Source organism: Ammospiza nelsoni, chromosome 7 (genome assembly GCF_027579445.1).
Source record: "Ammospiza nelsoni isolate bAmmNel1 chromosome 7, bAmmNel1.pri, whole genome shotgun sequence".
Lineage (NCBI taxonomy): Eukaryota > Metazoa > Chordata > Aves > Passeriformes > Passerellidae > Ammospiza > Ammospiza nelsoni.
This window is the reverse complement of record NC_080639.1, coordinates 38,593,549-38,606,201: the sequence shown is the minus strand read 5'-3', so window position 1 is coordinate 38,606,201 and position 12,653 is coordinate 38,593,549. Positions and strand designations below refer to the sequence as shown.

At 41.8% G+C, this 12,653-nt stretch overlaps 1 protein-coding gene across 25 annotated transcripts in view; it reads left to right on the top strand.

Moving 5' to 3' along the window:
* Positions 1 to 12,653, top strand: part of NEB (nebulin) — a 99,935-nt gene that overhangs the window by 67,654 nt on the left and 19,628 nt on the right. For 16 of the 25 annotated variants that reach the window (XM_059476273.1, XM_059476290.1, XM_059476295.1 and 13 more), the window contains 19 exons: positions 684 to 788; positions 909 to 1,013; positions 1,558 to 1,662; positions 1,751 to 1,861; positions 2,066 to 2,176; positions 2,616 to 2,717; positions 2,831 to 2,929; positions 3,416 to 3,514; positions 5,331 to 5,441; positions 5,587 to 5,691; positions 6,526 to 6,630; positions 7,748 to 7,852; positions 8,637 to 8,747; positions 9,172 to 9,282; positions 10,334 to 10,447; positions 10,554 to 10,658; positions 11,062 to 11,166; positions 11,284 to 11,388; positions 12,163 to 12,255. In XM_059476273.1, coding sequence (XP_059332256.1) covers positions 684 to 788; positions 909 to 1,013; positions 1,558 to 1,662; positions 1,751 to 1,861; positions 2,066 to 2,176; positions 2,616 to 2,717; positions 2,831 to 2,929; positions 3,416 to 3,514; positions 5,331 to 5,441; positions 5,587 to 5,691; positions 6,526 to 6,630; positions 7,748 to 7,852; positions 8,637 to 8,747; positions 9,172 to 9,282; positions 10,334 to 10,447; positions 10,554 to 10,658; positions 11,062 to 11,166; positions 11,284 to 11,388; positions 12,163 to 12,255 — 2,007 coding nt within the window. The remainder of the gene's footprint in view (positions 1 to 683; positions 789 to 908; positions 1,014 to 1,557; positions 1,663 to 1,750; positions 1,862 to 2,065; positions 2,177 to 2,615; positions 2,718 to 2,830; positions 2,930 to 3,415; positions 3,515 to 5,330; positions 5,442 to 5,586; positions 5,692 to 6,525; positions 6,631 to 7,747; positions 7,853 to 8,636; positions 8,748 to 9,171; positions 9,283 to 10,333; positions 10,448 to 10,553; positions 10,659 to 11,061; positions 11,167 to 11,283; positions 11,389 to 12,162; positions 12,256 to 12,653) is intronic. The other 9 variants (XM_059476297.1, XM_059476296.1, XM_059476278.1 and 6 more) reach the window with 4 other exon arrangements.

The following is a 12,653-nucleotide window of genomic DNA, read 5'->3' as shown; positions in this document are numbered from 1 at the left end:
GAGTTCTGTCCTGATCATGGCTTAATTTTACTCTGGAGGGTGTTGGGAACTGGCAGTGGAAGCCACAAGGAATTATTTCCACAAGAAATTATTCCACAAGAAATTAAATTCCACTGAATTTTTTGGTGGAAAATATCCTTATGCTGCTGGAAGAAAATGTGTTTTAATTTATTTCATACTGAAGTGCTCACTGAAGTGAGTTGTCCTTGAGGTTCTTTTATGTCACACATCCCATTCTTCCAGTTGTCCCCTGTGTTCCTGGCAGAGACACAAATGTCCCAGGAATTCCATGGGATGATGCTCTTGGACACAAAACTTCATGGAAAACTTACCTGTGTTTGCTGTTATTGGTGCCCGACACCCATTTCAGTAGGAGGGATCTGAAAGCTCTTCCCCTCTCCAAAGTCAGGATATCATTTCAGTCCTTCTTATTCCTTTCTCCACCTTGTTATTCCTTTCTCCACCTTCATATCCCTTTCTCCACCTTCCTGTTCCCTTTCTCCACCCAGCAGTGGAAAAACTGCTGGGCTGGGCTGTGCCTGACCCAGAGAAAAGCCCTGATCTGGTGTAGATACATTTTCTTACCTCCTCTCACAGGCCAAAAGAGAATTGGCCTCTGTATGTTGTGTGCAAAGCCCCCAGTTTGCCATGAACTCTCCCTGTTTGTTTTCCCCTGGACACAGCTGGATTATAAGAAGAAATACGAAGCAGCCAAAGCCCATTGGCACCTGATTGCTGACAGGCCTGACTTCATCCAGGCAGCCAAGTCCTCTCTGCAGCAGAGTGATGTAAGAAAATCAAAATACACTCAATATTCCATTTCCCCATCTCTCCTATTCAGAATATTTTTTTAAATTGGAGAAGATCAGAGACTCTCTTACTTTATCTTTTCCTTTTTCTTCCTGCAGTACGAATACAAACTGGACCGGGAATTCCTCAAGGGGTGCAAACTCTCTGTCACAGATGATAAAAACACAGTGCTGGCCCTCAATAATGCCATCCTGGCCAGTGATGTAAGCACTGAACTCACCTTTCCTCTCCAAGTTCACTACTACCACTTTACTCACTACCAAACTGTTCTATTGCAAATATAATTGGATTAGTAATGAAGCTTTGGACAGTTATTCTCAGTCTCACTTCATTATTTGATTTATTTAATTAACAAATTGACTGAATAAATTTGGTTTTGTAGAAGCCACTGTTCATGGATTAAATTAATTTTCAAAGTTAACGTTGCATGAACACCCTATAGACTTTAAACTCAGGTGCATCTCTGCATTCCTGATATTTAAATGGAAGTGTCTGGAGAAAATAGCACAAAATACCTTTAATAATAACAACACAAAATATCTTTAATAATTACTTACAGTATGTTAGTATTCAGTATATTAAAAAAATCCAAGTGAGAGCCATAGGAATGTATGGATTAGGCTGTAAAATATCAAAATATGGGATTTTCTGCAAAATTTTGCACTAACAAGCAAACATGACTGTACTAATTACTTTTTATTCTGACAGATGCACATTATTTAAATTGCTGTCTTTCCTTCCTGCTAGATAAAATACAAAGAGAAGCACAACAAAGCCCGTGGGACCTACCACGTTGTTCCAGACACCCCTCAGATCCTGCTGGCTAAGAACGTCAGCTCTCTGGTGTCCGAGGTAAAACATTCATTTACTCCTGCATTTAATGGAATTGAGTTCCCCCCTGGAGCTGCTGGGTTTGACCTGGCTTTCCCTGTGCTGGCAGAACAAGTACAAGGAGCAGAGCAAGAAGCAGCTGCCCCATGGCTCCTTCACCACCCTGCCCGAGACCAGGGACACCGTCCACGTCAAGGAGGTGACCAAGAACGTCAGCGAGGTGAGTTCACACTCAGCCCAGCATCTCCAAAGCTCAGCTTTTCTAATCCCAGCTCCAAAAGCTGCAGCCAACACATTTTGGGACTGAGGTGATTCCTCTTTATCCACCTACAGCACTTTCAAGGTGCTTTTTTCCCAAGTTTCTGTTGCATTTCTCTCTGTGTGACATTAAAAACTCACACATGGCCCTTGTTGTTCTTGACAGACAAACTACAAGAAGAAGTTTGTGAAGGAGAAGGGCAAATCCAATTATTCTGTCATGCTGGAGCCTCCTGAGGTGAAACATGCCATGGAAGTGGCTAAAAACCAGAGCACAGTAAGTTTGCCTCTTTTTCCATTAATTTAGTAGGTTATGCAGCAAATTCATCTGGAAAAACCCAAGTTTGTGGATTTCTGAATTTCCTCCCAGCTTCCATGTTCATGTGTGATTTTAAAAGATAAATGTACAAATGTAAAATTGCACTGAAAGGGATTTGTATTTACATCCTATTGTAGGATTTCAAGTAATCTGGTGGAAATCACATCTAATAATTTTTTCATCCTTTCAAATACAGACAGAATTTCCCATATTTATTTCCTCACTTGTAGACAACTTGCAAAACCAGATTTTCAGATGCATGCCTTGTGAATTGATTCCCAAAACAAACCCATGAGCTTTCTCAGCAATGTTGCTGTGCCCTTAATTGGTGTATTCCCAATGAATAAATTTAATTTTGTCATTAATTTTCTCTCCTCTGTCTTCTTCCATGGATTAGATTGAATACAAGAAAGATGCCAAGTCCAAACTCCACTACACACCTATAGCAGATCGACCAGATATTAAGAAAGCAACTCAGGCTGCCAAATTAATCAGCAATGTGAGTGGTTTTAGGCCTTCTGTATAATCCTTTAGCATTAATTTAATTAGAAAATCCAGCAGAATAATTAAAAGGGGTTTCCTGAGTCCTAAAGGATTTATTTCTTTGATTAGATTGAATATAAGAAGCGTGGAGCAGCTGGTGTGGGTGTGACCATGCTGGGACGTCCAGACATTGAGCTGGCCAAGGAGGTGTCCAAACTGACCAGCCAGGTAAGGGCAAAATGGAACCTTGGTGAAACTCAAAGCACTGAGAGAAATGAGGCTTTAAATTAATTTACAGAGCCATGTCATGATTATAATTGAAATTATTTCCAAATGTGGGGGAAAGGGAAAGGAAGGGAATGTGGGGAAGTAAATACCAGTACAAAGTATTTCTTTGTTAAACTTTTCTACTGTTATTAATGGAGATATAAAACCTTCTTAAGGTGATGCTGTGACATAAATGCTGAAGTGTTTGCCCTGTTCTTTTTTAGCTCTTTTGGGTATTGGCTTTACCAGAACCAACCTTTACCCAACTCTTATTTTCCATCGTTTGAACAGACCCTTGGTTTCTTTCAGCCACTCTCTTTTTACTTTGAGTCCTTAAAAGAATCTTGTGCCAGGACCTCAGTCCCTCTTGGTTCTTTGTCACCTCTTTGTGTTTGAATTCTGGACTTTTTTGCCTGTCTGACCTTGCTTTCTTGCTGCTGGTTGTAGGCAGAGTACCTCAAACAACACATGAGAGGCCACGGAGCTGCTTCCTATGACACCCCCTGGATGAGAACCTTTAAGAAAGCAAATATGCTAAGTAGTCATGTAAGATAATTTTAATTAACTGCCATTTAATGCCATTGTTGTGCATCTGTCTCTTGCTGGCATAACTATCTTGCAATTCTGCACGCCCTGTGAAGCTTTACATGTTATTCTGCCCTTCATAATGGTTTTGGAGCTTCCAGGTTGTTTTATGGAAGGTTTCATAATGTGAAAACTTACCTTTTTCACCCAAAAATCTAAAGTTTGAGCTATTATTGTCCAAAAATGAAAAAAAAAAAACCCACAGGGAAATACATGTGTAGAGATGTATTTATGACCAACCTGAACAACAGTGCTGGTAATTTTCAGTGAATAGACACCAGAAATTCGTTTTAACTTTTCAAACTTCTATTAAAACTTAATTTAAGCTTTAATTAAATTATTTTATTGGGTGGAATTTCCTAATGGAAGAGCAGTCTCAATGGCTGAATCAGTCCCACTGAGAAGTGCAGCCTGTACTGGTGTGAAGGCTCATTGTTTCTTAGACTTTTTCCAACATCAAAACCTTTGGAAAACAGAAAACCAGAGCCTGGATTGCCAGGTTTGTGCCATTTCAGTTTTACACATGTATTTCCAAGTAAAAAAAAGGGATTTTGTGTTTTCCATGTCTGTCTGAGTCTGCTGCCATGTTTGGATGTTGGAATGTCCACTACAGTGTCTGCAGGAGAACCAAGGATCTCCTCAGGAGAACCGAGGATTCTACACTGATCTACAAGAAAAAGAAGAAGTTCTGTTTGTTCCATTCAGTGATGAGATCCTGGTTTTCCATTCTTTTTCCACTCTTGGTCTTTAAAATACTCTTTGCTGAGATAATTTTGGTTCTGAGGGAAAGTGAGCTGCTGGAGGAGCAGTGAGGGAGCAAAAAATGGTTGGCATCATCTTTAGCAATTGTTTTTTGTCTTGGACATCTCTTCTCATAAACTTTGTAAAGCATCATGTCCACTTTGTGTGTCCAGTTGAGTTTTTTAGTGGGATTTTGTCTGTTTGGCTTGCTTGCTTTTGATTTTGCATTGATCTCCCAGCAACTCTCCTTTTGGGTTTAAAAAACTCTCATTCCTGTCGATATTCCTGTGCCTTTAGGATGGATCTGCTGGATTCTGATGGCTCACAGTGCTGTGTTTGACCTGGCTACAGCTGATGTGGTTTGGAAGTGTTACTAAAACTCCTGTAGAATCTAATTAATTATTTATCATTAGTAATTAATTGTGTCACTGCTCTGTTTGTGATTAATGCCCTCCTTTAATCCCAGACAGAGCACACTGTGTGCATAACAATAGATAGAAAAATATTTGATATATTGACATCTTCAGTGCTCTAAATTCTTGAGGTTTTTAAAGCTCTTATTTCTCCAAGAAGGGCATAAAATTTCTTCTTAACACTCTTTCATACACTCTTGCTTTATTATATTTTATATATTATATATAAATGCTATATAATATATAATTTTCTTGTATTTTACTCTTATTATATCTGTCTCTGTGAAACATCTTAAATCAATGGACTGTTCCCATCAAGTGAAGAACTCTTCACATCCAAGGGTTAGAATTTTGGCAACACAGTTCTCTTGGCTCTTTCATTTCTACAATGAGGAAGTGTGACCATTACACTGGATGAAAAATTGCAAGTGGTCTCTTGTAAATGTCAGATAGATGTAGATTTTCTTTCCATGTCAAGTCATTTTTGAAATAATCTTTTTTCCAGTGGACACCTTCAAGTTCCTGCACTTTCCTTCCTCTGCCCGCCAGCCCCACCAAAACAGGGCCCCTCTGCAGAGTGAGTCCTGCAGAGCAGCTGTGACACCTGGTTGTTCTCTGTTTAGGTGAAATACAAGGAGAACTTTGCCAAAGAGTTGGGTAAAAAGCCAAAATACGACTTGAAGGAGGCCAAAATCTACAAGACCCTGAAGGATGCCCACAACATGGCCAGTGAGGTATGTTTGTGCTCACTTTGGCTTTTCCTGGGAGGAGATCCCATCCTGCTTTCCCAAATCCCTCCTTTGTGTGGTTGGAACCTCCCCAGGCCAGGCTGGAGCGGCAGGGCCCTCTCCTGATGGGTTTGCCCCTTGTTGCCTGCAGGTGAAGTACAAGGCAGACCTGAAGAAGCTGCACAAGCCCGTGACGGACATGAAGGAGTCGCTGCTGATGAACCACGTGCTGAGCACGAGCCAGCTCGCCAGTGCTGTAAGCTCGGGGTGATCCCACAGCTCCCAGGGTGCCAATTCCCTTGGGAATCCCCTGCTAACTCCTCTGTAACAGCTGCTCCCTGGGCACCTCCATGGGCATCACCTGGTAGTGATCTCTTCCTCTGCTTCCCAACGGTGCCTCCTTAAGCGGCGGCTGCCCCGCGTGTGCCCTGGGAAGGGAAATCCTCATCCCTGTAGCACTGCTAATTCTGTAAACATGATCATCTTTACTGGATTGGTTCTTGATCCCATTTTAACTGACTGCAGAACTGCTCATCTTTTAAATCCTCTGATCATTTTTACTGCATTGGTTCTTGATCCCATTTTTAACTGATTGCACCACACTAACAAATACCTTTTTTATTTTTCCTTTTTTCCTTGCTTATTATTATATTTAATTTTTTTATTTTTATCTGGATTTGTTTTTTACTTTACTTTTTTTACTTTTACTGGATGTTTGTTTAACACTCCCCTATTGTAAATCACATAATAATGCCTAACAAAATAATTGATAATGAGAAAAGGCAAAACCTTTATTGCCTGGTACAGCCTTTTCTTACCCACTGTGTTTTCTCCTCTTTCTTTTTCTTCTTTTAATCCTGATTTGGACAAAACCTTTGTTGCAATCCAAATGACCATAAAAAAAATAACTATTCCCTCACATTTTAACCCCCAATATCAAATCTAAACTTCTTGGTTTTTGTTTTACTTCTTGCATTTCTAATTTCTCTCTGATATTCCGTTGAAATGTTGCTTTGATTGGACCTAAGAAGTAAATTTGCTGAGGGTTTTTTTTTTTTGATTGAGATGATTTTTGACACCTTCCCTTCAGTACCAGTACAAGAAGCAGTATGAGAAGAGTAAGGGTCACTACCATGTGGTGCCAGATAATCTTGAACAGGTTCATCTCAGGGAGGCCTCAGAGCTCCAGAGCCACGTAAGTTGGACGTGTGTTTGTCCTTATCCCAACTCACTGAGCTCCAAATTCCATCAAAATCCTCCCAGTGAATCCTCCAGGCTGGGACACTCCCTGTGCCTCTCTGCCCCACCAGCCCTGCACCCCTGGGGAAGGATCCAGGGAGCAGAACTTGCCCATTTCCAAGGGCAGAACACACAAAACACACAGATAAAATCTCCCTGTGATTCCTTCATTCCAGAGCCAAAGCTGCTGCTCACCTCTGCTGTGCATGGATCTTTTTACACAGGATAATACATTTATCAGGGGGATTTATCTCTGGAGAAAAAAGGACCTGGGAATCACAGAAACTGGGAACTGAAGGAATTAGGGTTGTTGCTGACAGTGGATTTCCAGCTGCTTCATCCATTCCATGATCCAAAGGAGAGCTCTGCTGTCCTCTCCTGCACCAAAATGCCTTTAACCAAAACTATCAACATGTTTGGAGTTTTCTCCTCTGGAATAAAACAGTGGATCACTCCAGACAAATTTGCAGTCTGATTTGGTCTCTGATCTCTCTGTTCCCAGTATTTATTGGCTGTAAAGCAAGAGAGGAATTACTGCAGGAACACCAAGGGCCTCAGCTGATTGTTCTGGTGCTTGGCACAGAATTCCAGATGGGTGTGGGACATTTAGGATTATCACAGCCACCCCTGCCTTGGATAGGGACACTTCCCACCATCCCAGCCTGGCCTTGGGCACTCCCAGGGGTGTTCAAGGCATGGAAAGGCAAAAAGGTCCCACAGCCAAGGACCATGAGGAAATGGTTGTTAATCAGGCTGCTGTTAATGAGGCTGTAATTGATTTTTAAGTCAGTCCTTGTTGTTCCAGTTTGGGATCAGGCTCTGACTCAGCCACAGCATTCCCTCACTGAGCACTCTGAAAATCTGAATAACAAAACTTGAAGCAGGAATCATCCCCATGGACATTTTACCTCCTGGACACCAAATTTTACATTTGTTGGTCAATAACACAGATTTCAGGAATCTGCATTAGACATTCAGGTTTTATCCCAGAACTGTTGAGTGTAGGCACATACTACTCAATTAATTAGGTCTTTGATTATTTAGGAAGGTGACTTTCTGTCTTTTCTTCTCAGGTGAAATACAGAGAAAAGTATGAGAAGGAAAAAGGAAAGCCCATGTTGGACTTTGAAACTCCCACATACCTGACTGCAAAGGAGTCTCAGCTCATGCAGAGTGAGGTAAAATCAGTACTGATAGGCTGAAAAGCTTCAAAATTTCTTTTTTATATTAAACTTAGGGTTTTAACAGGCAATTCTGCTTGCACCTTGTGCAGGCTGATAGACTGAAAATTATAGTAATTTCATATTTCTTTATGATGGTTGTTAAATGCTGCATTGAACATTCATGGCACTTTCCTGTCATGAAATGAGTTTATCTATAATTTTTTATTGGTAAATGAAGCTTAAACAAGTCTTTGAATAAGAAATGTGGTACAAAATAAATTTCACTTTTACAACACAACATGGTGTTTGTGTGTTATCACAGGACACAGAAAGTGTTCTGTTTCTTTTTTTCACCTCAAAACTCCATTTTTGAGAAACTCTTTTATTCCTTGCCTGTCTCTGCTGTCACAGGTTCTCCCCTGACCTGTCATTTTCTTTTCTTGAGCAGTTTTTTTGTGTTTATTTGATGTTTATTCCTCTTCTGGCCCAGACAGAGGCTGCAAAGCAGCTGTGTAAGGCCATTACTCCTCGTGGTACCTTTGAATGCTTTCTCTGCATAGATAAATTAGTAGAAATATAAAAAATAAAGGCAGGATCAGATCCTGTTTCCATAGTAAGCAATGATCTGATTCACAAGTTTTAGTAGGAAGAGGATTTAGCATCAGCTGTACCCAGTGATTTTGACACCCCCCAGCTTTGCACATAATGAAAATACTGTAATAAATATTTGCTGTTTTGCCTTTTTTTTCTCTTTTTTTTTTTTTTTTTTCCTTCTTCTTCTTCTTCTTGCTCTCATTAGAAAGAATATAAGAAGGACTTTGAAGAGTCCATGAAGGGCAGGAACCTCACTGGCCTGGAGGTCACACCATCCCTCTTGCATGTCAAATATGCCACCAAAATAGCGAGCGAGGTACCAGCTCCTCTGGGCTTCCTTCCTGTGCCTCCTGCAGCACTTCCAGCACTCCCACCCACACTGAGCATGTTCACATCCATTTTGTGCTGTCAGCTAATTTGCCGTGGACATTTCTTCCTTGTCCCTTAACCCTATTCCCATGTGCTGCCCCTCTCTACTTCCCTCAGCCTAACTCGTCCATATGTGTGTGCCTTGGCAATTTATCTTCCACAATAATCCCTATCTTTTGTTGGACTACTTCTTCCATAACCCTCTACAATATTCTTTCTTGTTTTTCAAATTTCTTTTTTTTTTCTTCTTTTCTTTTGGAGCTTTTGGAACTCTTTTTTCTTTAATTTTCTTTAAGTTTTTTGCAACAAAATTGGTAGCATAAAACTCCCTTTGGTCTGGCTTTGCAGTGTTTTTCCTTCTCCTCCTGCAGAAAGAGTACAGGAAGGATCTGGAGGAGGGAGTCAAAGGGAAAGGACTGACAGCCTTGGAGGAGACTCCAGACATGCTGAGAGCCAAGAATGCCACTCAAATCCTGAACGAGGTATGGGAGAGCTGCTTGGAAAATGCCTGAGTGCATGGAATGTCCAACTGCCCTGGGATCGACACCTTGTGCCATCCCAGGCTGTTCCAAGCCCTGTCCAGCCTGGCCTGGGGCACTTCCAGGGATCCAGGGGCAGCCACAGCTGCTCTGGGAATTCATCCCAGCCTGGAATTCTGCCCCAGTCTCCAATCCATCCCTGCCTTTCAACTGGAGTGAACTTCACCATTCCCTGGAAACTCTTAAGTAGAGGCCAGGAAAGAACAAGGATCAAAGTGGACTTTTAAGGGAGCTCTTTCCTGGGTGCACAGTCACTGTCAGGAATTCAGGTGGGAAACAGGAGCTGGGATCAACAGTCACTCAAGGGACTCATTAGTTAATCAATCAAGGGACTAAATCAAGATTTAAGTAATGAAAGCACAAACTGTAACAGTCTGAAACTACAAAATTTGTGTGCATAATTATGAACTGATATTAGAGGTATTCCTGGTTTATGATTGGCACTGTTCCTGGTTTGGGACTGGCACTATTCCTGGTTTGGGATTTGTGCTATTCCTCTTTGGGATTGGCTCTGTTCCTGGTCTGGGATGAACATTGTTCCTGGTTTGGGATTGGCTCTGTTCCTGGTTTGGGATGAGCACTGTTCCTGGTCTGGGATGAACATTGTTCCTGGTTTGGGATGAGCACTGTTCCTGGTTGGGATGGGCACTGTTCCTGGTCTGGGATGAACATTGTTCCTGGTTGGGATGGGCACTGTTCCTGGTTTGGGATGGGCACTGTTCCTGGTTGGGATGGGTACTGTTCCTGGTTTGGGATGGGCTCTGTTCCTGGTTTGGGATGAGCACTGTTCCTGGTTGTGACGGGTACTGTTCCTGGCTGGGGCTGGCCCTGTTCCTGGAGTGTGTCTGTGGATCTGAGCCCTTTGCCATGCCCTGTTGGGATGCCTGCCATGTTCCTGATTGGGATGGGCTCTGTTCCTGGCTGGGGCTGGCCCTGTTTCTGGAGTGTGTCTGGAGCTGAGCCCTTTTCCCTCGCCATCCCTGTGTCCCTGCAGAAGGAGTACAAGCGGGCCCTGGAGCAGGAGATCCGCGGGAAGGGCCTGACCGAGCTGGCGCTGGAGACGCCGGATTTCGTGCGCGCCCGGAACGCCACCGACATCGCCAGCCAGGTCTGTGCCACCCTGAGCTCCTCAGGAAGAAAAATTCAGATTTTACTGGGTAAACCCAGCGTGAGCTGTTGTGCAGAGACCCCTAAACGTGAGCTTTGCCCAACAGATCAAATACAAACAATTGGCAGAAATGGAGAAAGCCAACTACACCAGTGTTGTTGATACTCCAGAGATTATTCATGCCCAGCAGGTCAAGAACCTTTCCAGCCAGGTATCTTGAGTGCAGCCATTAATCCTGCTCATGTGGGAACTCCAGGAAATACTAATGAAACACCCAAATAACCACCTCCCACAACCTTCAGAACAAATCTTTCCAGAGCTCTGGAATTCTACGGCAATAATCAAATTAATTTTACTGCTGTGTCAAGTGACACAATAATTTCTCATGCTTTGCAAAGCTAATTCTTCTTTAAGCAGATTCTTCTTAATTTTCTACTCCTCAATAACCTGCTGTCTAAAATAAATCTTGCACAGAGGCATAATCTCAGTTTCTGCCAGACAGAGAAGAACTCACATCTCCACAAAGATGGGCAGTACTCAACAATCAATAACTCCAGTTTGTTTCTTGCTGCTTCTGTGTTTCCTATTTTAATCCATTTGGGGTTTTCCATCAGAAAAAATACAAAGAAGATGCAGAGAAAAGCATGCCCTACTATGTGCCTGTGGCTGACACACCAGAAATGCAGAGGGTCCGAGAGAATCAGAAGAACTTTAGCAATGTAAGTCCAGAAATAAGTTTAAAAAAACCCAAACCCATATTTATCTCATTTTTGAAGAAAACTGTGAGGGAATTTGTACAGCATAGAGTTAACATTTCCCATTTTCCATTTTCACAGCTTCAGTACCAGTCAGACCTACAGAACAGCAAAGGAAAAGTCACAGTGGTTCAGGACACCCCAGAAATCCTGAGGGTGAAGGAAAACCAGAAGAATTTCAGCTCGGTATGGTCACCTCTGTCTTCACTCCTCAGCCCAAAAAAATACAGTTTCATGTCTTTATTAAAATTATAACCTTTTTGTGCTTCTCCTACAGGTACAGTAGGTTTAGCTGGGCATTATAAAGTGTTTCCCCTGCTGTTTTTGTGAGGTGATTTGGCCTCTTTCACAGGCCCAGCTGTGATGGAGTTAAACAATCCCTCATGAAATGAATATAATTATTGTCCCTTTCCTTTGTGCTGTTCCCATGCCAGTCCCTCCTGTCCTGCTGCCCCTTGTGCTCTGTGTGCCTGAGTTGTTGCCCAGTTCCTGTTGCCATCAAGTCTCCTGTGGCATTTTGCCTCCAGCACCATTAACAAAGTGGAAAATATTTGTATAAATCAAATTCAAATAAGAGCAAATAGTGATCTTCAATCCTAAAATTAGCCCACAGATGTTTTAATTATGGAATTATGGAATGGGTGGAAGAGACCTAAAGCTCATCTTCTTCCATACTGGCATGGGCAGGGACTCCTTCCACTAGCCCAGGAATATTCCACTGAAATATATTTGATATTTTGATTTATTGTACAAATTATCTCCTACTTAAAAAGCATTAAATATAAAAAATCAGTTCTTTTTTTCCCTAAATGGTGCTCACTTTGGACACCTTCAGAGAGGCAGTGACCAGAGTGGATCTTCTGGGCTTTCAGCTCTCTGTTGTGTCCAAATTCAGTGTCTGGGAGCAAGAATGTTGTGTTTTGGATGCTTAACCTTCTTGTCTTCATTCTAAATGTTAAGATTTTGTATAAAGAAGATATTGGAACTGGAACCACAATTGAAAAGACCCCAGAGATGCAGAGAGTTAAACGAACCCAGGATAATATCAGCTCGGTATACAAGGATTGGTTTTTAATACTCACTCTACTGCTGCTAATTCAACTTGAAATAATATTTTTTTCTATTTTTCTTTTCTTTACATCTTGCTAACAGTGGTTTGGCAATAACCCACCCAGTCAAGGGTGACTTTCTTGAAGTTTTTGCCCATTCTTGTTATTTTAACAGTAACCTCTCTAATGATTAACATTCTATTTCTTACTCACAACCCATTTCTCAACCACAAAAGCTCTTGCTGTCAATTTGATCTCATCCGAGATATAGTTTGGACAGAAAAAAAATATTTAGGTGGGAAGGGATGTGTTGAAATCATCTATTCCAACCCTGTGCCTCAGCTTTAGGATGAGTTGAGTTTTGAGTATCCCACAGGATGAAGATTCCACATCCTCTTCCAG